The sequence below is a fragment of the Loxodonta africana genome, chromosome 14, assembly GCF_030014295.1.
Source record: "Loxodonta africana isolate mLoxAfr1 chromosome 14, mLoxAfr1.hap2, whole genome shotgun sequence".
Taxonomy (NCBI): Eukaryota; Metazoa; Chordata; class Mammalia; order Proboscidea; family Elephantidae; genus Loxodonta; species Loxodonta africana.
Genome location: NC_087355.1, coordinates 91,665,890 through 91,693,513, shown reverse-complemented (window position 1 = coordinate 91,693,513; position 27,624 = coordinate 91,665,890). Strand labels below are relative to the sequence as shown.

Genomic DNA, 27,624 nt, shown 5'->3' with positions numbered 1-27,624 from the left:
CCCCAGCAGGTGCTGCAGGTGGGCACAGAGCCGTGGGCCACAGCCCTTTGCTGCCAGCTCCTCCCGGCCTCCTACTTGGCTCTTATGAGGCTCGGGTGCACTCTGTGCCCACCACCAGGCGACAGGAGGAAGCCTTGGGGTGAACCTGAGTTTCAAGGCTCTCGTGGAGGGAGCCCAGGGTGGGCATGGACCCCAAGGGAGGCAGGACCAATGGGCGCTGGGGAGCAATGGCGAGCTCCCCAGAGGAAGCAGCACCATCAGAGTGCCGGCGAGGGCCCAGAGGCCAGCGGCCAGTGGCCGTGGGAGCTTTACTGGCTGCACCCGGGGCACGGGGCAGGTGGGGCCGGCCACGTGCCAGCGTCACCAGATGAACATGGGCTTGCCGTCATCATGTGACAGCTGGCTAAGGCAGGAGAGCAGCAGCAGTGCGTCAGTGAGCATGCTGGGGGGCACGGTCTCCACCAGCACACGCTGCAGGAAGTCCACAGTGTAAGAGCCGCCCTCTGAGGCGGCCAGCTCGGGCCGCTCGCGCAGGATGCCATAGGTGTTCACCAGCTGCTCGGTCAGTGCCGGGTGCACCCGCCCGTTGTAGCCCAGGCTCTGCAGCCGGTTCATGATGCTCACGTAGCGCTGTGTGAGTGTCTGGCACAGCTCTTCATCCAGCTTGTGGTCGTTGGGGTTCATGGAAGCCTGTGGGGACACAGCCATCAGGGCCCCTCCTGCCCACATGGACTATGGAGGGGGAAGGTGCTGAGGGGGAGCCCACTGGGTGGGCTGGGCCTGAGTGGGAGGGCCCACAGCTGCCCAGCGGAGTCTCAGTCCAGGGGATGAGGGGACGCCCCCTCCCTGTCCTTTCCCCCCCACCACCAGGGATTTGGGGCTGAGCTGAGGGCAGGGGAGCAGAACAGGGATCATGGGTGGGAGTCCAGAGGTGAAGGAAAGACAGTGGGGGTGGCAGGGACCCACAGTGCCTCCCAGTGCCCCCAGGTTGCCTGACCCCGGAGACACCCCTGGAATCTCCCTGACCTCCTGCTCTCCACTCTACCCCTCAGCCTCTTCTCCAGGTCCCTTTTCCATCACACCGGGCTCCATCATCAGCTCCTCTGACTTCCCTTCCTCCCCAATACACACACTGAACTGCTGACTCCAGGCCCAGAGCCTGGGGAGGGAGCTCCCTCTGGCTTTCCACCGCCTCTACCCTGCCCGCTTGGGGTCCTGCCCTGTGGGTTCCTACCCTCTTCTTCACTGCTTGTGTCCCCCAGCCAGACAGTGACCTCTTGGTCCTCCCTTCCATCAGCGTCCCTGACTGCCACCAGCCAGTCACATGGGCCACTATCAGAAGGTTCCTCTCTTGGCTCAGTGCTCTGCTGCTGCATCTTGAATTCTTAGTAATTTTTGAACAAGATCCCCCCATTTTCATATGCACTGAGCTCTGCAAATGATGTAGCCTGTAGTCTATGGAGGTGGCTCCAGCCTCCAGACTGCCTCTCTGCGTGGCTGGGAGAGCAATGGGTCTGAAGTCCTCCTTGGATGGGCCTCTCCCAGTCTGACCCCTGCTATACTTCCCCATTGCCCAACTCTCAGGCCAGGACTGGCCTGCAGGCTGTCCCCGATCCGGCCCCTCCAATGTGCCACACTATCCCCCATATGCCCCCAATGCTGGTTCCCTCCCTGCTGGGAACGTGCTTCCCCACACTCTGTCGCCCAAGTTCTTCAGCGGCACCTTCTTGGGATGACTCCCCTGCCCCCTCCCCGGGTGTTCGCTGAGCAATATGGGCAGAGCAGGCTCCTCCATGGTGTTCCAGTGCCCTGTTCTCGCTGCTGCTGCTGCTTGGCCAGCCACCTGGGCACATGCCAGCTCCCCAGCTCTGGGCTTCTCGTGGCCCTGAGATTTCTCCCTCTATCCCCTATTCCTAGGCCCTGGCTGGACAGACCACAGGCGCTCAGCACACGTGTGGGTGGTGGGTGAGCTTGCAGCCAGTGATCCCCTGATGCACTAAGTAGAGTGGGACGGCATCTTTAAGCCCCAACCCCTGTGAGGAGTGGGGGCCCACTGCCAGCGCACCCCTGTACAATGGAATGTTATGCAGCCATAACAAGGAACGGAGTTTCGACACATGCTGCAACGTCGATGAACCTTGAAATCATTGTGCTCACTGACACAAGCCAAACACAAAAAGGACAAATATTGTGTGGTCTCACTTACCTGCTGGCAAGGTGTAGAGACAGGAAGTGGATTAGAGGCTACCAGGAGGTGGTGGGAGCGGGGAACGACATTACTGTTTGAGGAGCACAGAGTTTCTGTTTGGGATGAAGTGAAAGGCCTGGAAATAGTGGTGATTAAGTACATCCACACCACCCTGTTACTGTACCTAATGCCACCTGGACGTACACTGAAATTTTCTTATGCGTATTTTACCACAATAAAAAAAATTATGGGGGGGAAATGGAGCCAAATGCCCCTCAGGTGATAGGCTCTTAAATCCTAATTGGAAACCCTGGTGGCGTAGTGGTTAAGTGCTACAGCTGCTAACCAAAGGGTCGGCAGTTCAAATCCTCCAGGCGCTCCTTAGAAACTCAATGGGGCAGTTCTACTCTATCCTATAGGGTTGCTATGAGTCGGAATCGACTCGACGGCACTGGGGGTTAATGGACTTATGCGTTAAAGAGGAAATCAAATGCGGCCGACCAACATTTGGACCTGAGCCAGGCACAAGCCTTCCTGTGTAGCCTGTGGGACGCAGGGCAGGCTGGTCACTCAGCAAGCATGCACGGGGCACATATGGGGCACACGTGGGGGGCTGCAGTGTCTCGGAACCAGCGGGAGATAGTAGCCGACTCGGCTGCCACATCTTCTCCTAGGCCAGTGTCCGCTCTGCCTGGTGCGCATGTTGTACCAGGTGTTAAACATTTTGAGTATCTCCCTCATTAGAGAGTACTTCGTTGCCCTACGCGTATTTATTTAAAAACAAATGTGTAAAAAAAAAGAGTTAGGTGTTCAACTTGAGAAAGTAGATTAACAGTAAATCTCCAAAAATAACAAAGTAAATCTTAAGGAAACAGAAAGAAGGACATCGGGAAACAGGCTCTAAAGACTCAGTGGAGAGGATCAGCGGGATGAAGCCGGACAAAGCAGACGCGTCTCACTTGAGAGTTAGGCAGCCACAGAGCCCCAGGCAGTTCTCCCGCCTGCCTCCCGTCTCCTTCTCCGCATCCTTGGTGAGGTCGGAGCCAACGGGCTGAGACTATGGCTGTGAGCTCTGCCCCCTGGGGAACCAAGCTCCGCCCCCGGGGCTGAGTTGCCCAGGAGGTGGGGAGAGGGAGACCAGGGCCCTGAATGTCCCTGTGGAGAAATTAAAAGCCGAAACCAAACCCGTTATGGAGTCCATTCTGACTCATGGGGACCCCACGTTTCAGAGCAGAACTGTACTCTGTAGGTTTTCAATGGCTGTAATCTTACAGAGGTAGATTGCCAGGCCTTTCTTCCACAGCAAACTGGATGGATTCAAACTGTCAACTTTTTGGTTAGTAGCATAGAGCAAACAGTATGTGTCACCCAGAGACCTAACTCCTGGCTTCCTGAAGCAGCACCTCTAACTAGCAAAGGAAAGCTACAACTGAGCCTCTGTCATGGATTGAATTGTGTCCCCCCAGAATTGTGTCAGCTTGGTTAGGCCCTGATTCCCAGTATTGTGTGGTTGTCCTCCATTTTGTGACTGTAATTTTATGTTAAAGATGATTAGGATAGGATAGGATTGTAACACCCTTACCCAGGTTACATCCCCGATCCAATGTAAAGAGAGTTTCCCTGGCATGCGGCCTGCACCACCTTTTATCTCTCAAGAGATAAAAAGGAAAGGGAAGTGAGCAAAGAGGGGGGAATCTCATACCACCAAGTAAGCAGTGCCAGGAGCAGAGCCCATCCTTTGGACCTGGGGTCTCTGTGTGGAGAGGCTCTTAGTCCAGGGGAAGACTGATGAGAGGGCCGACAGAGAGAGAAAGCCTTCCCTTGAGGCTGACACCCTGAATTTGGACCTTTACCCTACTTTACTGTGAAGAAATAAATTTCTCTTTGTTAAAGCCATCCCCTTGTGGTATTTCTGTTACAGCAGCACTAGGTGACTAAGACAGCCTACCAGTGCAGGAAAAACAATTCATTGTGTCTAAGCAAGGTTTATACCAGTGACTGCTGTGGTTTACCATCAGTCTTCTAATGTAACGGCTTTACAGGTTAGAAGATAAAAGGAGGGGAAAAAACGTGATCATCTCAATGAAAGAATGAAAAAGCATTTCACAGAATTTGACATTCTTTCTAGATAAAAACTCAGCAATGAGGAACAGAAAGAAAACTTCCTAATCTGATGTGGCAGTTGCTGCAATTGGCTCACCCAGCATGTGTTCGAGTGCCTTCTGTTGCCTTCCTGAACTACATGAAGCTGGAAGCTAAAATCACCTTTTAAGACTCCCCTGCAGCTATAGCTACCCCCTGACCCGGGTTTCCAACGAGCACAGGCACGTGGGTGGAACTGGTAGGTGGAAGTGAGCATCTTGAGGAGGTGGCCCAGGCAGAGAGAGCAGGTTTTCTGGGAGCAGAAGGACCACAGTCCTGGGTCTTCAGGGAGAGCTGTACCAAATGTCTCTGGGGCAGTGGTGGTAATGGTGTGCCCGATAGAAAAGTCCTTTGGTGTGCTGGCATTTCTCCTGGCCATATAGCAAATACCCCTGATTCTGTGTCCTTCCTGGTGATTCTCCAACCGCCTAAACATTTGTAATAAACCCCTTTCTGCTAAAATCAGCTGGTGTGAATTTTGTTGTTTGCAACAAAGAATCTGGTTGATCCGTCTCCTAAAGATGATCCGTCAAAAAGCCTGGAACACACATCATACATAATGGTGAAACTGGGTGGGTGAGGTTACCCATATCAGATCTACTCCTGTTAGATACCGTACCTGGGAATTTAGATGTTATAAGGTATGACGATAAATCTTATGAAGTGAATTATGTCCCCGAAAAATGTGTGTCATCTTGGCTAAGCGGTGCTTCCCAGTACTGTATAATTGTCCACCATTTTGTCACCTGATGTGATTTTCCTATGTGTTCTAAATCCTGTCTCTGTGGTGCTAGTGAGGCAGGATTAGAAGCAGTTATGTTAATGAGGCCGGACTCTATCTACGGGATTATGTTGTATCTCAAATCAATCTGTTTCGAGACATAAAAGATAGCAGTGAGCAGAGGAGAGAGGGAACTCATGTGATGAAGAAAGAAGCATCAGGGGTGGAGCATGTCTTTTGGACTCGGGGTCCCTGCACTGAGACCTCCTAGACCAGGGGAAGATTGATGACAAGGACCTTCCCCAAGAACTGACAAAAAAGGAAAGCCTTCCCTGGGAGCTGACACCCTGAATTTGGACTTCTACCCTCCTAGACTGTGAGAGAATAAATTTTTGTTTGATAAAGCCATCCAGTTGTGGCAGCTCCTGTTTGGAGGGGAGAAGAGAGGGCAGAGGGGATCAGAAGCTGGCCGAATGGACATGAAAATAGAGAGTGGAGGGAAGGAGTATGCTGTCTCGTTGCAGGGAGAGCAACTAGGAGTATAAAGCAAGGTGCAAATAAATTTTTGTACGAGAGACTGACTTGATTTGTAAGCTTTCACTTAAAGCACAATAAGAAGAAAAAAAAATGCCATCCACTTGTGGTACTTCTATTATAGCGGCACTAGATAACTAAGACAATAAAGAAAGTAGATTGGAGAATTAGAAGAGAGTTGCAACTGTCCTTATCTGTAGGCAATATGTTTGTCTGTACAGAAAAACCAAGACAATATGCAAGCTATTATTGTTGTTGTTAGGTGCCATTGAGTCGGTTCCGACTCATAGTGACCCCATGCACAACAGAATGAAACACTGCCCGGTCCTGCGCCATCCTTACAATTGTTATTATGCTTGAGCTCATTGTTGCAGCCACTGTGTCAATCCATCTCGTTGAGGGTCTTCCTCTTTTCCACTGACTCTCTACTTTGCCAAGCACGATGTCCTCCTCCAGGGATGGATCCCCCCTGACAACATGTCCAAAGTATGTAAGACGCAGTCTCGCCATCCTTGCTTCTAAGGAGCATTCCGGTTGTACTTCTTCCAAGACAGATTGGTTCATTCTTCTGGAAGTCCATGGTATATTCAAAATTCTTTGCCAATTCAAAGGAGTCAATTCTTCAGTCTTCCTTATTCATTGTCCAGCTTTCACATGCATAATTTGAGGTGATTGAAAACACCATGGCTTGGGTCAGGTGAACCTTTGTCCTCAAAGTGACAGCTTTGTTTTTAACACTTTAAAGAGGTCTTTTGAAGCAGATTTGCCCAACGTGATGTGTCGTTTGATTTCCTGACTGCTGCTTCCATGAGTGTTGACTACAGATCCAAGTAAAATTAAATCCTTGACAACTGCAATCTTTTCTCCATTTATCATGCTGCTGCTCATTGGTCCAGTTGTGAGGACCAACGTTGTTTTCTTGATGCTGAGGTGTGATCCATACTGAAGGCCGTGGTCTTTGATCCTCATCAGTAAGGGCCTCACGTCTTCTTTCAACAAGCAAGGCCGTGTCATCTGCATATCGCAGGTTGCTGATGAGTCTTCCTCCAGTCCTGATGCCCCGTTCTTCTTTGTACAGTCCAGCTTCTCGGATTATGTGCTCATCATACAGATTGAATAAGTATGGTGAAGGGAAACAGCCCTGACGCACACCTTCCCTGATTTTAAACCATGCGGTATCCCCTTGTTCTGTTCAAATGATTGCCTCTTGGTCCATGTACAGTTTCCTCATGAGCACAATTAAGTGTCTAGAATTCTCATTCTTTGCAATGTTATCCATAATTTGTTATGATCCACGCAGTCGAATGTCTCTGCATAGTCAATAAAACACAGGTAAACCCTCTGGTATTCTCTGCTTTCAGCCGAGATCTGACATCAGCAATGATATCCCTGGTTCCATGTCCTCTTCTGAATGCAGCTTGAACTTCTGGCAGTTTCCTGTCGATGTACTGCTGCAACCACTTTTGAATAATCTTCAGCAAAACTTTATAGTTGGGCTTAAAAGATGGCATAATTGTCTGTGAAGTCATAAAAAAGATAAGTTCAATGAAGAAAATCAACGAGTGCTCATTGAGTAATGGGACTATGTTATCCCTTTCAGCCTTGTGATATAAAGCTACACAGTGCTCATGGAGCCAATGACCCAAATCTGGATATCACCAGGTGTCATGGGTTGATCTGTGTCCACCTAATTTGTGGCTTTTTTATGGCAGCCCTAGGAAATGAATACGATTTTCTTGCCTCCTCCCTAAAGAGTTGCATCTAGTGCTGTGACTGTTAACTCTATGGTGTGACCAGTAACTCGCATGCCAAGTAAAAGGGAATTCTGTGAGAGGCAGTAGAGCTCTTGCACAGCCAATTCCTGCATTAAAGATCGATGCATTTTTATAATCTCCTATTTGAACTGCCTTTTTTTTTTTTTTTACACAATAGCAAACTTCTTTTTACAGCGCGATATCTAATTTCTATGTGGACTGCTAGAGTCACACTGTAATTAAGTGTCGTCTTTGCCAAAGGAACATCAGATGCTGCATTTTAGAGACATAAATAGCCGTGTTTCTACAACATTGGTTGTGATTTTTAAATAGCCGTCAGCAGGATGCATTTGGGAAGAGCTGCAGAGGCAGCACTCCTGGACGCCATCAAGAGTCATCAACCAGAAGCAAGTCCAGGAGAGGCCCCCTGGAAGGAGCAACAGAAGTGATGCTGAGGAATAACCAGCACTGCAAAGGTTAATCTAGAAACCAGTGCACAACTACCCAAAATGGAAACTGGGATTTCCCTGGAACTTGACGGACTGACCCTAGAGTCCATATTGGAGAGCAGAGTGTCCAGAATTGCCAAGAGAAGTTGAAAGAGGAGCAAGGTGGGAGGGCTGGCCCTAAGAGGCCCGGAGCTCCTCCACCCTCCAGTGTTGCAGACAGTGTGGAACTGATGCAGGACAGAGCAGCAGACCAGAGCCACACAGACTCAGAACCGTAGATGTGCCCAGGGGCCTTACTGAGCAGTGGGGCTGGGCCGCTTCCCTTTGCCCCCACCTTGCTCCACCCTTCCCTGCCTGCACTGAGCTTTGGGGGGCTGATTCAAAGGACCACACCTGTGGACTCTCATGTCCTCCAGCTTCTGGTTGAACTCAGTCACGGGGGGCCCATGAGGAGGTGGGAGGATGGGCTCCCTCCCTATGGGGTCACCTGGGCCAGCTCTGCCCCTTGAAGGAAGGTCTCAGCTCCTTCCGGCGGGGGCCCTGTCCACCCAGCCCTTTTTGCCTCTGGTCTTGGCCACCCCTCCTTGCCCACTCAGTCTACCCGCCACGGCTGCTCTGTCCCTGGTAGGGTCCTTCCATGCTGCCCTGTAGTAACTCTGTTCCCTCGGTCCTAGTTGAGTGGGCCACCTGTGTCCTTGCTGGCCTCTGGTGCTAGGGCTGGGGTGTCCATACATGGGGCGAAGCTGTTCTTCACCTTACATCATCCACAGTTATCATATAGTGAATTAACGATGCAGCAGTGTAAAAACTAAACTTTATACCGTTAGAAGAAAGTACATAATTATTTAGAAAATAGAAACTATAGAGTATCTTTAGGATCTTTGGAGAGGGAGGAGCCCTGGTGGCATAGTGGTTAAGAGCTGGGCTGCTAACCAAAAGGTCAGCAGTTTGAATCCACCAGCTGCTCCTTGGGAACCCTATGGAGCAGTTCTACTCTGTCCTATAGGGTCACTATGAGTTAGAATCGACTCAACGGCTTTGTTTTTGGTTCTGAGAGGGAAGGATTTCTTAAGATAGGAAGAGCACAAATAGAAGAAAAGACGGATAATCTTGACCACGTGGAAATGGAAATCCTACAACAAAGGACACCTCTCCAAAAGGAAGAGGTGCTTCACACCTGGCTCGATAATCATTTCTCGGACCCATAAGTAACTCGTATTCCAGCCACCGACCTTTCGGTTAGCAGCCCAGTCAGTGCTTAAGCACTGTGCCATCAGGGTTCCTTCTATATTATACACAGAGGGTCTCAAATCCAGAATAAAAACCACCTAAGAGAGAAAGGGAAACCCTGGTGGTGTAGTGGTTAAGTGCTACGGCTGCTAATCAAAAGGTTGGCAGTTCAAATCCACCAGGCACTCCTTGGAAACTCTATGGGGCAGTTCTGCTCTGTCCTATGGGGTCGCTATGAGTCGGAATCCACTCGACGGGCGGTGGGTTTGGTTTTTTTTTTTTTTTTTTTTTGGTTTAAGAGAGAAAGAGGAGGGGAATACAGAGAAGCTGCTTTCCAAGAGGATAGGCTGGGTCACTGCCCACCCACGCTGCCTCCCAAGGGGGGTCCCACCCCCTGTCTGTGCGGAGGAGGAGGGAGCAACCCTCTGTAGGCTGCGCTGTGGCGGCCACGGTCCCTAGGGGAAGCTTCCTCTCTCCATGCCCCTCCACAGGCGCAGGAGGACGTGGATGGCGTCCTGGGAGTACACTGAATGAGCCCTGGCCTGAGGTCCCTGGAGACGAGGCAGCCAGCTGCTTGAGGGCTCAGGGACCTGCGTCCCCTGAAGCCCCAGTGACCCTCGCAGGGACCCACAGGGCCAGGGAGAGGCCTTTGGCTGTGCAGGTTCGGGTGGAGGAGGGCGACTGTGCACTATGGGCTGTGCAGCCTTGGATCGAGGGCGTAGGATCCTGAGGTTGCCTGGCCACCCCAAGGCTACCCCAAGGCCGTTCAATGACCCTGAGGCTGTCCAGCCACCCTAAGGCCACCAAAGGAGGCAAACGGGGAGAGTGGCCTGTGGTACCCTGCATCCTCCCCTCCCCTCCCCTTCTCTGGCTTGGGCATGGGCTGCTCCTGCTGCAGGACTAGTTGGGACACTCTCTGGCCCCTTGGACTACGAACTGTGCTTCCATCATCCTAGGGACCCTTCAGATTCCAACTCGCTTGGCCTTGGTAGGGCCTCCAAAGACCCCTTGAGGGCCCGCACACCCCATCCCTGCAGGCGGCCACCAACCTGGATGATCTTCTCGGGAATGTTGGAGACAGTGAAGCCATAAAGACGCACGCGCTCTGGGAAGATGCTGGACAGGATCCTGCGGTCCAGCTGGAAGGCAATCTCCCCCACCAGCCGCTCCCAGGCCAGCTGCTTTGACTCTGAGGGTGAGACAGGTGTCGTCAGAGGAGCCACCCTGCGGGCACAGTCGGAGGAGCCACAGCAGCCCCAGTCACTCACCTCGGGGGCTGTCAGGGAACTTGCTGGCCTTGCGGTGGGCCAGCTTTCGCTCCAGATCCAGGATGCTTTTCCGTGATGTTTCTGAGGTTCGAGACCCCCGGGCGTCGTTGACTGAAGCTGGGGAGGACGATGTGGGAGTTGGGGAGTTGAGGGTGAGCAAAGCCCGTGTGGGGGAGTGGGTGGTGGCGTGGGCGATGTGGGTCGTGCTTGAGGAAGTGTGGTTGGCAGCAGCAGCTTGGGGGGCAGGAGTAGGGGTGGTGGAGCAGGCACTTGAGGAGTCACAGACAGGGCCAGGGACTACCTGCCCCTGGGGGGCACTGGGCTGGGTCTGGGGGTCCGAGACGCCATAGGAGAAGGCCATGGTGGGGCCGATGGGGGTGGATGTCTGGATAGGTGCCCCCACAAATGTCACGCTGTGGGTCTGCAGGTCTTGGGACGGCCGGGGGTGCTCAGCAGACATCAGGACTAGGGACGTGGTGGGGGGGTGAGAGGAGGAGGGTCAGAGCCAAGCGGACTGGGACTTGCCCCACTGCGTCTCCCCAGGGCACCCTGCCATCCCTTCCTTCCCACACCTGTTACCTTTTGAAGGAGCGGCAGGCCCTGAGCCTGCTGAGGGGTGGCGCCCAGAGGAGCACCTTCGCGTGGGCTCCGACAGCACCAGGTTGCCCATGGGGTTGGCCAGCAGGTTCTGAGGTACAGCCAGAGGGACCGTCGTGGGGGCAAGCAGGGGGCTGCTTGGAGTCAGGGGGCCAGTGGAAGTCAGACCCAGGGAGCTGGTCAGTGTGCCAGCTGGGGGCACTGCCACGGGGCTGCTTGGAGTCAGGGGGCCAGTCGAAGTCAGCCCAAAGGAGGTTGTCAGCGTGCCCGCTGGAGGCACCGCCATAGGGCTGCTTGGAGTCAGGGGGCCAGTGGATGTCAGACCCAGGGAGCTGGTCAGCGTGCCTGCTGGGGGCACTGCCACTGTGCTGGTCAGGTGGCTGCTCAAGGGGCTGGTCGAAGGCAGGCCCAGGGAGCTGGCCAATGTGCTAGCCGGGGGCACTGCCATTGGGCTACCCAGGAGGCTGCTGAGCTGGTTATTCTGTGACATGGGCACGGAGCCGGACAGCAGCGCGCTGAACTGGCCTGTCAGGGGGTTCACGATGGAGCCCATTGCAGGGCTGGGCTGCGGGCTGCTCAACATGTCAGCCAGGGGTGCCAGGGCTACCATCCCGACATCTTCCAGGCCTGGCTGGTTGGCTGCTGCCGAGGATGGGGGCAGAAAGACATCTGGGGAGACACAGAGAGAGTGCTGACACTCAGGCAGCCCCCTTCATGGGAGGGCAGGGATGGGCTGTCCCCAACTAGATGGGTGCCCTTAGGGACCAGTTTACCTCTGTGACCTTGGGTCTTGGGTGGGCCAGAGTCATGTCCAAGGGCATCTACCCAGCCCCCCTCCTCTCTGTCCTGCAGGGCTCCCCAGCTCCGTTCCCCTTGTTCTCTGCTGGGCCTCCCCGCCTCTGCCCTCTGTGGGCACCCCTCCCCTCTGTCCTTTGCGAGAGACCCCCTCCTTTCCATCCTCTGTGGGCTCCTTGGTCCCTCCTTAGCTCAAGTCGCCCTTCAGTCCCAGGCACACATCTCTCATCACCGGCTCTCCCAGCCATGGGGATGCCCCCCAAATTTGCCCACTGCTCTGAGCTGCTGGTGCCTTCCGTGTCCCCACAAGGAGGGTGTCACCCGGCACGACTCTCAGGTCACCAAGTTGGCCCCACTGTTCCCTTCAGGGAGGAGTGGGGTTGGGCCTCCTGACCACCATCTCTGGGGGGAGAAGCTCAACTCACAAGGTAGGGGCCCCTCAGGGAGGCCAGAGCTAGAACAGGTGTGGGGGGTTAGCTCCTGCTGGGTGTGCTCAGGGTCTGCTTGGTGACAGGGAGTGCAGGCGCAGCTGAGAGGAGTAGCCCCTATGACACCTACTTCATAGGCTTCACCCTTCTGGACCCCTGGGTGGGTTTCCGGGGAGAACCCACTCACCACTGTTTGGGTAGGATTGAGGGAAGACTCCTTGGAGGCACAGCAGCTTGTGGGGGACGAGGAAGCAGCAAGTGCAAGGAAGTTTTGGAGGGTGTGCAATTTAATTGAAATCCTCCCCATTCACTTTGTATTGTGATAAAAGCAGTAATGTTCATTATAGGGAAAAATGGGAATACAGACAGGTCAAAGTCAGCACCGCAGCTGGTCCAGTCACCGCAAGGTAAGGATCTGTCCTGTCTTGACTTTCTTCATGTGTTTGCACAGCACAGGGGTCAGGAAACCTTCTTTGTAAAGGGCTGTCCCTGTTGCCTTCGAGTAAATTCCAACTCATAGCGACCCTATAGGACAGAGTAGAACTGCCCCATAGTTTCCAAGGAGTGCCTGGCGGATCTGAACTGCCGACCTTTTGGTTAACAGCCGCAGCACTTAACCACTATGCCACCAGCGTTTCCTTGTAAAGGACCAGATGGCAGATATTTCTGGCCTCTTTGTGGGTCATGTGTTCTCTGTCACAAACACTCAACTCTGCTGTCAAATCCAGAATTCACCTCAGAGAGGATGCAAATGAGTGGGCATGGCTGTGTTTCACGGACTGACTGTCAGTGAAAGGCCGAGTTCAGTCCTGGCTGTGTGTGAACAGGTGGGGGTCGGCGGTCTTTTGAATTCAGCTTCTCCGCTCTGGGTGCACCTCACTGCTTCCAGCAGGGTCCCTCCTTGGAAACAGCTGGTATTGTGGCAGCTGAGACTCCCCTTGTGAATGTGCCGTTGTTCATGGAGCCTTTTCCGATTGTTGGGCATTTAAATGGATTCCAGTTTCCCCCACCAACAAGCAATACTACTACACAAATATTTATTATTGATTTTTCTGGAAATGGACATTTCAGAGGCTCAAGGCCAAACCTCCTTTTTTTAGAACCTCCCAGAAATATTCCGACATGCACCTGGAAGTGTCTGACATGTTACTTAACTCTCTGCTGGTCCTCACCCAGCGCATGTTGTAAGGTGTCCCGCTGCTTCATTTGCCTTTTGAGTTCTAAATTTTCTTTTTTCAAATGAATAAATTTAAATTACATAATTGCAGTGCAATGAATCACTTGCTTTCGTGTGGCCTTTCTTGCCATGGTCTTGTAACTCCCACCCATGTGATTGAATGGGCTGTGCAGATAGAGTAATTGTGGCCCACCGAGGGGATTGGTCAGTTTCGCCATCCTGCTGGGCTTGAAATGAGTCATTCCAGAGGCAAGAAGGAAGGGGTCCAACTGACACCAAGGAAGAACAGCCAGGAGCCAGCACGCCCTTGGACGCTGGATCCCTGTGCTGAGAAGCTCCTAGAAGCAGGAGACAGAGAGAGAGCAACCTGTAACCCTGAAGACTGTGAGAAGCGGTGGCAGGAGAGACCTGGCAGCAGGAGACGGCTCTGCGGGCTTCCTGGCCCACGGGGGGAGAAAGCTGAGTGCTTTTGGGGAGAGGCCTAGGGCCGGGGAGAGGCGTGCCTGCGAACATGGCTGAGAACAGGCTGTCCTGATGGAAGAACTGTATCCTGAGCATTCCTGAACCTGAATTGTAAGTCTTCCTTCCCTAATAAACCCCATGATTGTGAGTATAGTCTGGAAGTCCTGTGTGGCTATTGGAATGAATTATCAAACCCAGCACAGAAGTAGAAAGTGCTGTAGAAGGGATGGCTGGTGTCAGAATTGGTAACGATGGCAGAGAGAGGAGGCATGTCTGACCTCCGCCTCACAGGAATCAGCCTTGGGCTGTTGATTTTGAGTCTTCTTCCCCTTCTGAAGTTAGAGGTGGCCAGACACTGCCACTTTGTCATTTTTACAATAATCAAATCAACTACTCTTTTCCTTTATAAGTTTAGTTTTGATTTCATGGACATTTTTTATTTAGGAGTAAGGAGACGATAATGTTTGTGGGCCAAAGAGAGGCAGCCCATGGAGAGGAAGAATCTGAAAGAGAGGAAACAACCAGGGCCAAATGTGGGGAAGAACTCAAGGAGCCTCGAGCCTCGGTGGGAAGGAGAACCACTGCTGCAATGAATTATCAAACCCAGCAGGGAAGTAGAGAGTGCTCTGTGAAGGACGGTTGGTGTTAGAATTAGTAAAGACGGTGGAGAAAGGAGGCTTGTTTGGCCTCCACCCCAAAGGAGTCAGCCTTGTGCTGCTGATCTTGGTTCTCCCTCCCCCTTGTGGCCCCCAAGCTGTTTTTACAGAGCAGAACAGAAGATTTTAACAGGCAGCTCATGAAGACAAAGTAAAGTATTATAATGAAATGTGCAAAGACCTGGAGTTAGATACCAAAAGGGAAAAATACCCTTGGCATTTCTCAAGCTGCAAGAACTGAAGAAAAAAATTCAAGCCTCAAATTGCAATTTTAGAGGACTCCATGGGCAAAATATTGAATGATGTGGGAAACATCAAAAGAACATGGAAGTCTTGATGGAAGAACTGTACCCTGAGCATTCCTGAACCTGAATTGTAACTGTTACTGCCCTAATAAACATCATAACTGTGAGTATGATCTGTGAAAAAAAAAAAAAAAGAACATGGAAGGAATACACAGCTACTGTAACAAAAAGAACTGGTTAATGTTCAACCATTTCAGGAGGCAGCATATAATCAAGAACCAATGGTATTGAAGGAAGAAGTCCAAGCTGCACTGAAGGCACTGGTGAAAAAGAAGGCTGTAGGTATTGATGGAATACCAATTGAGATGTTTCAACACATGGATGCAGCACGAGAAGCACCCACTGTCTATGCCCAGAAATTTGGAAGAAAGCTACCTGGCCAACTGACTTGAAGAGATCCGTATTCCCATTCCAAAGAAAGGTGATCCAACAGAACGCAGAAATTATTGAACAATATCGAAATCACACGCAACTAAAATTTTCCTGAAGATAACTAAAAAACGGTTGCAGCAGTATGTTGACAGGGAAATTCAAGACAGATTCAGAAGAGAATGTGGCACGAGGGATATCATTGCTGATGTCAGATGGATCATGGCTGAAAGCAGAGAATACTAGAAAGATGTTTGCCTGTGTTTTTTGAATAGGCAGAAGCATTCGACTGTGTGTGTCATAACAAATTATGGATAATATTGCAAAGAATGGGAATTCCAGGGCTTTTTTTTAACAACCTGCATTACGCAGATGACACAACGTTGCTTGCTGAAAGCAAAGAGGACTTGAAGCACTTACTGATGAAGGTCAAAGACCACAGCCTTCAGTATGGATTACAGCTGAACATAAAGAAAACAAAAATTTTCACAACAGACCAATAAGCTACATTATTATAAATGGAGAAAAGTTTGTAATTGTCAAGGATTTCATTTTGCTTGAATATACAATCAATGGCCATGGAAACCGCAGTCAAGAAATCAAAGGACGTATTGCGTTGGGCCAATTTGCAGGAAAAGACTTCTTTAAAGTGTTCAAAAGCAAAGATGTCACTTTGAGGACTAAGGTGTGCCTGACCTTATTTTCAGTTGCCTCAAGAAAATTTCAACATGCACGTGAAAGCTTGACAGCGAACAAGGAAGACTGGAGAACTGACGCCTCTGAATTACGCCTCTGAATTACGGTGTTGGCTAAGAGTACAGAACACACACACCATGGACTGCCAGAAGGAACCAATCTGTCGTGGGAGATCTACAACCAGCATGCTCCTCAGACGGGAGGCCGAGTCCCACAGCCTTGTAATCTGACGTAAAACGTACAAGCGAGCACTTCTTCTAACTTTAACAGATTTGTAAGTGATTTAGATTTGTGGGTTGGAAATCTTCCAAGGTTGAGGTACAGCACTAGAATATTGAAGAGAACTCGAGAATCTCTGCATTTATACACTTTATGTGGAAGATGAAATTATTGCGGGTCCAGAAAGGTTTGTTCCGTCAGACAACTGGAGTTAAGAAGAAAAGCCAAGGTCTTAAATTCACCAGCGCCTTCAACTGTTGAAGGAGCTCCCGCTTTCCACCCGACCTGCGCGCCGGCTCTTCCCCGTCACTTCGGAGCCCGCCGGGACGCGCCGGTCTCCACAGCCGCTCGGTCGGGAGCCGCCTCCGCCCACACGGCCATCGGGCCTCCGCGTCTCCGCGGACCGACAACGTCCCCGCCCGCCGCACGCAACCCCCGCGGAGGCCGGAGGCCCCGGCCCGTCCCGGTTTTCCAAGGCTCCACGGGCGGGACGGCGCCCGGAGACCCCGGCCCACGCGCGGAGACGGAGGCCGCCCGGGATCTGAGGCGCCGGGGGCCGCCGGCCGGAGGGCCGAGAGGACGCGGGTCGGGCGGCGGGCGGCGGGCGGCGGGCGGCGGGCGGCGGGCGGCGGGCGGCGGGCGGCGGGCGGCGGGCGGCGGGCGGCGGGCGGCGGGCGGCGGGCGGCGGGCGGCGGGCGGTGCCTGACGCCAGGGGCGGGGCCTGACACCGGGGGCGGGGCCTGAGCGTCGGGCGAGGCCCGGGCCGGAGACGGGGCTAGGGGCGGGGCCGGGCGTTTGGGCGGGAAGCTGAGGCCCGGACTGGTGAGGTCCTGGAGAAGAGACCGACTGAGGGCGACTGGTAGGCTGGTGAGCCAGGGCGGCTATGGGCGCGATTCCGAAAGGGGTGGAGGTGTGGCGGGCTGGAGAGAGAGACAGAGGTGTGGGCGGAGGGAAAGCAGGGCCGAGGGGAGGAATGGGCCCTGAAGAGGAGATGGCCCTGAAGGGAGGGGACGGGGCTTAAGACGGGAGGAAACCTGAGGTGAAGATGAGACCTAAGGGGACAGGACCTGAGGTGAGGATGGGACCTGAGGGCGGACAGGGCCTGAGATGAGTTCAAGACCTGAGGCTGGCGAACAGCCTTGAGTGGGAGGATGGGGTCTTGAGAGGGGTGGTAAAGTCTCTGAGGGAGGTGGACGGGACCTGAGGAGGGGTCGGGCCCTGAGGGGAAGGTGGGGCCTGGGGGGGGGCAGGACCCTGCCGGAAGGTAAGGGGGGAAGGATGAGGGTAGGGACAGCCCCTGAGAGGTGTGGGGGACAGGACAGAGGGGTGGATGGGGTGGAAAGGAGTGGTAAAGAACCCTACTGAAAAAAGGAGGCAGGCTGCCCCCTGCCCAGGAAGCCCCCACCAGCCTGCACCCCCAAAAGAGGACAATGGGGGGCTGGGGAGGCAGGTGGGCTTAGTCGAGGGAGAAGTGGGGAGGGCATGCCAGGTGGAAAAAGCAGAGATAAAGGCCCGGTTTTGACCACCTGCCTGTCCTGTCCTGACCACCTGTCCCCTCCTGACCACTTCCCCTGTCCTGACCACCTGTTCCCTTCTGACTGGCTGTCCTGTCCTGACTGCATGTCCCCTCCTGACCACCTGTCCTTTCCTGACTCATTCTACCATCCTGACTGCCTGTTCTCTTCTGACCATCTGTCTCATCCTCTTGACTCCCTGCTCCTCTCCAGCTATTGCTTTTTCTCCTCCCCCTCATGGCCAAACTTCCTGGACTAATGTCACCATCTGTTATCTCCATTTCCTCCTTCAGTCTTCACCTCACTCTAGTCTGCCTTTCCCACCTATCTCGGCATCCCTCTAACCAAGGTCATTAATGGTTCCAGTCATTAGACTGTGGACATTTTCAGTATTCTTCTTGCTTGACCTCTTGGCAGACTTTGAAGCTGTCTCTTGACTTCCCTTCCCTTACATTCTGAAGTTCCCATTGCCTTTTCTGCCAGCTCCTCCTCTGCCTGTCCTCACTCGAGACTTGTCCTGTAGCCTTCTTTTCCTCTTCCTGTATACTCTTCCCAGACAGTCTCACCCGTCCTGTGGCTTCACTTATCACCAACTCTTGAATCTCTTCTCTAGCCCTGATCTCTCCTCTGAGCTTCAGGCTCATACAGCCACCGCTTCGTAGACACTCTACGCAGATGTTACATGGAAGTCTTAAAGTCAACTTGTCCAAAATACAGCTTGTTCTCTTCCTCCAAAGCTCCATTTCCTCCTCCCAGGAGCACCCCTAACATTTGCAGGACCTGGGCAAGAGCACAAATGGAGGCCCACATACCATATGTCGAAATATTTTAAAGTTTTCGTTAGAACTGTTATGTTATGCCCTATCTTCTTACCCTGACAAATAATCCTTTGTAACACCCTGGAAGGTCAGGTTTGAACTTAGAATTCCTGGAATTCCTTCCCAGGCTGAGAGCCAGCCCCAGCCCTGACCCTCATCCTGTGCCCTCCTCTTCCAGACCTGGGCTCAGTCCTGAACTGTGAGGGGCATGGGGCACATGCTGTGAGCCCCCGCAGCCCATGCGTCCATGCTATGACCACATCTCTCAAGCTGCCTTTACTCCTGTGTCCCTCCTGAGTGAGATGGGCCCAAGCTCTGGACCAGGGAACTTAGGAGACAGGACTGTGTACAAGAGCACAAGGGAGAAGAGTGGGCCCAGAGTGAGGGGAACTGAAGGTCAGGTTCAATACTCAGAGAAAACGGAGAATAAGAGGCTGACCCCAAGAGGAGGGGCAGTCATAGGGAATGGGCGGGGGAATATCCAGGATGAGGAAGTAGCCCAGTGGCATCACTAGGGTTGTGTCACCCAGTGCAGTAACTCATGGTGTCACCCCCCCCATACTTCCTCCGATACCAGACCACACAGAATCTTTAGTAAATTTTTTGTACCAGTGTTTCTTGTAAATAGCAATTCCTGTATATCAGTCCCTTTCCCTTAATTACTACTTTATCCTCAAAAAAGTTATTGATATGGGTTCACAAATATTAATTACCCAATATCGTAGTTTAAAACACGGAAAAATTTGACAAAATCAGCAACTGTAAAAACACCGGCAGCAATGAAAACAGTGCGTGCTTGTAGTGTGTAAAGATGAAACCACGTGATTCGAAGCTCATTGTAATTGAGTAATAACGACAGCTCTGACCAGAGCGCTTTAGAAGGTTCAAAAAGTAAATTAACATAGAGTTTTAGCCTTGTCGGTATATTAATACATGTAAGCTGGTCTTATGAAAAATGTTTTTGTTGTTATAGCTAACTACAGGAATATTTTTATAGACAGTCATTTTAGTGTCACCCCCTCTGACAGTGTCACCCAGTGCAATAGGACCCCCCCACTCCCCCAATGACGCCACTGAAGTGTCCAGAGGAAGAGGCACTGTACAGGAATTCACTTTTGCTGGAGATGGGGATGGTGTGTTCTACAGTCTCAGATGTGTCACCACTAGTCGCCCAGTTACCCCATCAGGCAGCAGACACCCTGGAAGCTTCCTCTTCATCTCTCACTCCCCAGCAGTTAGGGTGTCTGCTTTTCCTACTGAATAACCTAACTCAGTGTGTCTCCACCATCTAGTTCATGCCACCATCATCTTCTACTGAGATGGACCGCAACAGCCTCAGTGTAACTGGCCTCCCTACCTCGCCCTGGTCTCCTTCAAGTCCATCTCTTCCACGGCAGCTGGAATGGTCTTTTGGGGCACAAACATGACTACTTTCTGCTTGAAACCACCAGTGTCTGTTTATCGCTTTTAGGATCAAGTCCAAGCTCCTTAGCATGTCATTCACAGTCCTTGGGACCCCTGCTGACCTCTCTAGCTTTGTCACTCACGACTCACCGGGTCCAGCACACACTCACATACAATCACATGCACACCACACACCATGCTGACTCACACACACACACACACCACACAACTCACACCATACACTACACACAACCCCCACACTAATACACACTCACATACCACATACACTCACACACATGCTGACACACACGTTCACATATCCACACACACACGTAGCACACTCCTAAACACACACATAGTACACAAACACACACATCACACCTTCTCACACCGATACACACTCAACGCACTCGCAACCACACATTCATGCACACCACAAACCCATATGCCACACACACACTTAACACACTCAACACACTCAAACTCACCATCACCTGAAGCACACACTCAAGCACATATACTCACACATACCACAACACAAACACCATATACTCACTCACAGACACTCCACACTCACACATGAATGCAATTACACGTCTTCCACATACACTCACACACCATACTTACATTCACCACACACATTTGTGCATACCACACACTCACACATTCACACAGTCACACAAACGTGCAAACACACTCATACACTTCACAGCCACCCACACGTATACTCACACTCAGAAACACACTCACTGCACTCCACACAAATACACATTCCACACACACACTTCACACACATTCACACTCATACACTCATGCAAATGTGCTCTCACATGCCCCATTCACACACACACACAGCATACAACTTACACACTTAACACACATTCACACATTCAGTCACACAAAGCACACTCAGACACACTCAAACACCCATACACTCACACACATTCCACTTTCACAAACCCATACGCATACCCCCACACATCTCATCATACAGTTACACATATCACAAACACACAACACACAGACTTACACAAACACGCTCACGCACCACACTCCCGCACACCTCACACACACACTTTGTGCACATACACATGCCACACGTACTCCACACATATCACACTCACACACACTCACTTATCATGTGCACGCGCACAGACACGTACACACACAGAGCCTAGACTTTAACCACACTAATCTGCTTGTCATTCCTGTAACTCCCAAGTTCCAGGCTTTGCCTAAGCGTGTCCTCTGTTTGCAACGCCCTTTCCCACCTCACCACCACTGGCTGCGATTCCCCTTCTCCAGAACCTGGCCTAAGCCGTGTCCTTGGCCCCCAGGGCATTTCAAGATCTGAAGTGGTTCAAAGATTCCGTTAAGAATCAAAACAAGAGGAGAAGGCCTACTTGGTTAGCATGGAGTCAGAACCCAGAGTCTAGTTTCCTAGCTTTCTTGACTGTTTTCCTCCCCTATGTGTGTTCTTTTGGTTCCCTATCTGTCATCTTAGAGTACTTGGTGGTATAAACTTTAAAAGGGGCAGGACTTGTGTGCTTGTAATTGGGATCAGTAAGGGGGAGCTGGGTGGAGGTGGCTGTCAGGAGTGAGAGAAAAAGGCTTTGAGCCTGAACAAGAGGAGAGGAGGGGGTGAGAACAGACTCCAGGGGCTTGAGTGTCCCAGTGGAAAGGCTCAAATGCTCTGTCAGAAACACATCTAGTTTGGAGCCAGCTAAGTTGCAGGCAGAAATCCTGGTGGCGTGGTGGGTAAGAAGTAAGGCTGCTAACCAAAAGGTGGGCAGTTCAAATCCACCAGGCGCTCCTTGGAAACCCTATGGGGGCAGTTCTACTCTGTTCTATAGGTTTGCTATGAGTCTGAATGGACTCCAAGGTGATGAGTTTTTTTTTGTTTTTTTTTTTATGTTGTAGGCACTCATTGGCCATAGGCCCTCTCACAGGGGAGCTGGCCACTTGATGAGCGCTGAGCCACACATGCTGTGCTGGCTGTGGGTGGAGGGGCAGGGGCTGAACCTAGAGCTGGGAGCTGAGCTGGGGGTGGGTGTGTGGCATGTTTAGAGAGAGGGGTGGGAAGAAGGGGCAATCGATCCCAATGCAAAGCAGAGGCTGAGAAGGATGTGGCACCTAGGAGGCCACTGGGACCCTTTCGGAGTCTGCTGCCAGCTGTAGAGGCTCGGATGGGCAGAGACCAGGAAGGGCAGAAAGGAGGGAGCTTCATAGCCTGACTGAGGACAGGGGTGTGGGCCCAGCACAGTGGAGAGGTGGGGGGCATGTGGTGGAGGCACATCATTGGGGGTTCCCGAGGGTGCATGGAGACGTTCCGTTTCAAGAGGACAGGAGGGTGGCTGTAAGGGGGGTGTGCACGAACAACTGCGGTATCTACTCCCCACTCGCCCTTGGTGGGCTCCCCCAGCACGCCATCTCAGCACTGACGCCCGAGGCCACACCTGCGCCTCGTGGCCCCAGTCGTTCTCTCTTTGATACCTCCAGGGCAAACCACTCTATGCCCACCCTTCCTGCCCACCCTGCTCTGTACCCCTTCTCCATCGCGCATGTGGTACCCAGACCTGGGTCTTCAGTCCTGACTTTTTTCCTAGCTTCCAGGCCCGTATTGTCAGTGCCCCTGGCTGTCTCCAACTGGGCAGTAATGGAAGAGGGTGGAAATGGACTGAGGCTGAGGTATGGGGGCGCTAAGGGATGGGGGAGGGAAGACTGAGGATAGGAAGGGGTGGGGAGGCTGAGGGTCAGCAACACATTGGGCTCAGCAGAGCTGGGAAATGCCCCCGTCTGTGAGCTTCTGGGAAGTTTAGCCGAGAGCTATGATAGGGGCAGTCCCCACAGTAGGTGAATGGGATTGGGGTCTAGCTTTGCCCTGTTGTCCTGATGGCCGTGTGTTCTCATCCTCCCTCTCCTGGGGGGGCCACCACCTGTCAGCTGTCAGCTTGCTCCTCTCTCATGGCGCTCCCAACCCCTGCCCACCGCAGGCCCCTTCTGGGCCCAGCCTCATCCCTCCCTCCCGCTCTCCTTGCACGCAGGCCTCTTACAGTTGCCCTGGCGTGGCGCCGGGTTGGCGGCCGCCTCTCCGAGCCCACTGCTGAACCCGCTGATCCCCAGACCGCCTGCCTGGGTCTTGATGGCTGACTTGAGCTCGTGGTTCTCCCGAATGAGCCGTACCAACTTCTTCAGTTCCTCATTTTCCCGCACCAGCCTCTCAATCTGATGCCGCAGCCCCTCGTAATTGGTGAGCAGAGACATGCCCCAGGGTGGCGGGAAGGTGCGGCCTGCAGGAGGGCACTGCACCTGGAGGCTGCCCAGGGCCCCGGGCGAGGCCCGGGCTGGAGCGGGCGCAGAGTTTGCAAGGCCAGCCCAGTGGGCCGGTATTGTGAGGTCAGAGGCTGCCAGGCCCAGCTGCCTATGCCTCTAGACTTGTGCACGGCCTGGCCTCTGCCTGGAATGTCTGACCCTGCTCTGCCTAGCCATCCCTGCTCTCAAGATGCTCCTCCCTGAAGCTGCCTCACGCCCCTGGATGCTGCTCGCTGCCTACAAGGTACCAGCGGGTGCTAGGTCCCAGCTGGTGGTCCCTCCCCGTTGGAGCCCTTACCACAGGTCTCTGCGGTGCTCTCTGTTGCTGTTCCTTTCATTTTACTGTGCGGGCAGGGACCCCCAGCATCCAGCGATGTGCCTAAGGCCAGTGTGGTAGGTAGTTGAGATGTTTGTTGAGTATAGAATGAAAACTCACCACCTACTTCCTGGCCAGGCGCCCCTCTCCTTCAATCTTGGGCCTGCCTGATGAGTCTTTTGGTGTCCTCTGGGGACGCTCTGGCTGGGACACCTGCCTGTGGTTTCTTCTGATCCCAGGCCTTCAGGGTCTTGCTAGGCCTGCATTGTTGGCCCTGAGCCCCCTGTATGAGCACCTGGCTTCCTGCAACTCAGCTTGCCCATGTCTGATGATGAAGGACCCTCTAGGTCCAGATCCTCTGGTGGCAGCAGCCCCTCCAAATCTTCCTGACTTTAGGCCTTCAAGAACCCAAGACTGCATCCCTCTTCTGGTTTCAAGAGCTCAAGGTCTCCCCTTCCAGACGCTCAGTCTGCATCGCGCTCCTCTCTCTCAGCGCTGTCTGTGCAGAGAGCTCAGTGGGACTGGCTGGGGGGCTGAGGAATGCCATGTCCTTGTGACCTCCCCAGGTTCTGCGGGTGGCAGCTCTCAGGCCTTTTTGGGGGCCAGGAGGCTGGGAAAGTCCAGGGATAGATCAGAGCAGAATTCTGGTGGGCCAAAAGGGGGAGAAACCGGCCTAGGCTGGGGCAACCTGAGTTGAGCATTCCACTGGACCTCATAATGGGGGGCCAGCCCCCACCCGCCCTGATGCCCGAGACTGTGATCCTGCTGAGCCACTGCAGATCCTGGACCAGGCCATCACCCTCTTCAGTGGGACAGGCCCCCACACCCTCTGTTCAGGGGTGCACCCCAGTATAACATTCCCATTGTCCCCTCAGCTCTCTCCCTGTTGTCCTGACCCTATTGTCTGCCTTCTCCTCCGGTTGGTGCCACCTTTGCTGTCTGCTTCCCGTCATAGTGGTGCTTTTTTCCTCCACATATGCACTGAGAGCTGGCTGTGTGGCAGCACTGTGATAGGAGATGAGGTTCAGTGCTGCTCAAACTCAGGCATTTTCCCTGCCTAGTAGGCCCTACTGTATAGTCGGCAAGCAGGAACTCATCGAATAGCCACATGGAAAGTCACATTGCAGCTGGGCCATGTGGGGAGAAACGCGGTGCTTGGATTAGACCCCACAGAGAAGTTGGCCGTCCCTGCGGAAGTGATGGCTGACATTATGAAGTGAAGGGCAGAGTGGGGACAAGCTCTCCGACAGAGTGACAGCCTGTGCATTGGCCATGGGGGGTGCACTGCACAGGGGGAACTGAGAGAAGGCGTGTGGGGGACCACAGAGAGTGCAGGGAGTGGATGTGTGTGCTGGGAGGGCAGAGGGGTTAGGTCTGTGGCTGTGCACTGACGTGGATCTTCAACCTGAGAGCCTCGGGAAGTCCTTGAATGGTTCCAAAGAAAGGGGTGTGGGGATAGATCAGAGGGAAAGACTGCTGTGCGGAGCAGACTAAGGCGGCCGCTATGGTCATCCAAGAGGTGAGGGTGGCAGTGGGGAGAAGTGGACAGATCTGAGAACTGTTTAGCAGGCATGGATAGGTCTTTGTGAGGTTGAAGGAGGGGTGAAGGAAAAAGACCAGTTTGGAAGGAAGTTTACCAAGAGCCGGGTTTGACTGTGCTTGCTAAGAGCGAGACGCCCTTGAGGCAGCCGAGAAGCTCTGTCCAGGAGGCAGCAGGCATATGGCTCTTCTGAGACTTTCTGGCCACCAGAGGTAGTGAACGGATTCTCCCTTCTCTTCCCCCTTCTCCTCTCAGAGCCTGGCACCAGGCCAGATACAGCCCCCGACCCGGCCATGGCTAAGGCCCCCGCCACCATGGGTCTTCTGGGAGCTGCAGGGTGTAGGAGATGTCCTCAGAAGACCCCCCGGCTCCCAGAGCATTCCCTTCAGCCTCCTGCTCCTTTCTCTGCACGCCCCTCCTCTGGGCCTCATTGCTTCTCTCTACTCTTATTTTCTCCTCATCCCAATTTGCTTGCCGTGTTTTGGGCTATGTTGTTTATACACAAGTGTCCTTTGGCATCCAGATCTGTCGAGTTTGAGTTTTGAGTTTGGGATTGAGCAAAAGTTTGGAGAGCAAGGGTGAAAAATTTATTCACACCAGTTGGGACTGTGTGTTTGGGGGTGAGTCTGGGCCGTGGGAGACATTGGGTCTCTATGCTGCCTTTGGTCCAGCTGTCTGAACCCCTTGAGGACATTGCTTTGGGGCAGCACACTTCAGGGCAGCATGGGACACCCAACCGCAGGGATCAGCCCCGCAGGGGGGTGATTGGACCCAGCGTCTCCCAGTGTCCATGCAGCTGAGGTCCAGCTGGTGTCTCCCTTCGCACACTCATTTGGAATCCGATGCACACCTCCTTGAGTGTCTTCCCATCAGTGTGTGCTGAGTCAGAGCCCTCCCTCTGTTCCTGGGCCGGTGGCTTCTGCACAGTTTGTCCCCTTTTGGATTTGCCTCATTAGATTCAGCTGATTGTTCCAGTTTGGTGAGGCTGTAAGGGATCTTTGCTCCCTGAGCCTCTTGGCTTTGGATTCTTGGCAGGTTTAACAAGCTTCCTTCTAAAACTGTCTTTCAAGGCAGACAATTGCTGAAGGACAGTGTCTCTCCTCCTAGAGCTGCAGTGCCCAGAGTGGGCAGTTCTAAAGAACAGAACTTACTCTCTTGCAGTTCTAGAGGCTAGGAGTCTGAATTCATGGAGCCCACAGGCCCTTGCTTTCTCTTGGCTTTAGGTTCTGATCCTTCCTCATCTCTCTCAGCTTCTGGCAGCCTGGGCATTTCTTGGCATTCCTTGATTTGTCCACGGATCCTAACATGCTTCTTCCTCTGTGCATGTCTCTTTTTCCGTGTCTGTCCTCTTTTGTGGAGCCTGGTGGCATAGTGGTTAAGAGCTTGGCTGCTAGCCAACAGATCAGCAGTTCGAATTCACCAGCTGCTCCTTGGAAACCGTATGGGGTTCTACTCTGTCCTTTAGGGTTGCTATGAGTTGGAATCGACTCCATGGCAATGGGTTACAGGTCCTTTTTTATAAAATGCCACTCAGAAGGGATTAGGGTCAGGACCCACTCTACTCTAGTATGACTTCGTTAACTGATTACATCTGTAAAGAAAATTCCCATTTCCCTAAACAAGGTCACATTCACAGGTACAGAGGTTAGGACTTCAGTATGTCTTCTTTGGGGAGCACAATTCAATCCGTGACAGCCAGGGGTCTCTCATCTAGAGCCTCCTGCCCGAGTCCAGCCCCATCTTACCTCTGTCCACCAGGACCATCTGTGCCATGCTATCTGGGCAAGTGACCCCCATCCTGCCTGCTGCTCAGGCTGACCAGCCTGAGGTCACAGCCTGCTGCTGGCCAGGAGCTCTAGGGGGGACCCTCAGTGGAGCCCCCTCCTTCTCTCTGTCTCCACCTCACACAGTGAAAGGGCCACTGTGACATTTGGTGAGTGTCTGCTGTATGCCAGGCTTTGCTGTAATAGACAGAGGAAGGAACCAGCACGGCTGTGCCTGCCATTCCCCCACACTCTCAGCTGTTGGGGTCAGGGCACAGCTGGGCATGCTAACTGCTCACTCTCTCTTCGCACTGCAGCCTCACCCCTCTGCTTCAGCCTCTGTCTACACAGCTATGAGGGAGGGATGTCAGGCAACGTCCTGGGGGAGGACAGGGCCACACACACCCTGTTTTGTATCCCAGAGCCCAGCACAGGCCCTGCACATAGTGGGGGCTCAATAAATGCATGAGTGCATTTTCATTTGACCTTTTTTCTTTTTTCTAAGAGAATCCCCCTTGAAGCTGGAAAAGGTGTGGTGTGGACCAGCAGTAGAAACACATAAGGTGCTAAGTGGCCTTCTGTGTGTCTGGGACAGACGTGCCCCTAGATTCCTTGGGAACCAGTCATCCCCAGACTGGTCTGGAGGGGGAGGGAAGGCAGGTGCTCTGAGCGTAGGAACCTGCTTCTCTCTCCAGGCCCTGCCCATCTGGATCTGGGCAGAGGGGCAGAGGAAAGGCCCTTGAGGTCGAGGCTGGAGGCAGAGTCTGTTGGGAGTGTGGCACTTGGCCACCAACACAGAGGTCTGCCTTTTCCCTGCCCCCACCCCATGCTGCTGCCAGCTTCACTGCCCCAGCCATGCCCTCAGTTAATCCCCATGCCTCCTTCAGACCTCAGCTCACGGGCTACCCCTTAGGGACCCTGCCCCATCACACTAGCTGCTCCTTAGGAAGCAGTCTCACAGGGCAGT

At 53.1% G+C, this 27,624-nt stretch overlaps 1 protein-coding gene and 1 long non-coding RNA gene across 2 annotated transcripts in view; one reads left to right on the top strand and one right to left on the bottom strand.

Annotated features, from left to right (window-relative positions):
• Window positions 1–144: 144 nt before the first annotated feature.
• Window positions 145–22,990, bottom strand: SPATC1 (spermatogenesis and centriole associated 1). Its single transcript, XM_023541595.2, has 5 exons — window positions 22,780–22,990; window positions 10,866–11,552; window positions 10,287–10,751; window positions 10,068–10,207; window positions 145–690 (listed from the first exon to the last, which is right to left on the bottom strand). Exons 1-5 carry the CDS (start codon window positions 22,988–22,990, stop codon window positions 361–363), a joined length of 1,833 nt encoding a protein of 610 aa, XP_023397363.1. The 3' UTR covers window positions 145–360.
• The window catches only part of LOC135227662 (uncharacterized), a 35,906-nt gene continuing 25,059 nt past the window's right edge, over window positions 16,778–27,624 (top strand). Inside the window, exons 1-3 of the long non-coding RNA XR_010317849.1 lie at window positions 16,778–16,857; window positions 22,333–22,414; window positions 22,771–22,976. This is a non-coding gene — a long non-coding RNA (uncharacterized LOC135227662). The remainder of the gene's footprint in view (window positions 16,858–22,332; window positions 22,415–22,770; window positions 22,977–27,624) is intronic.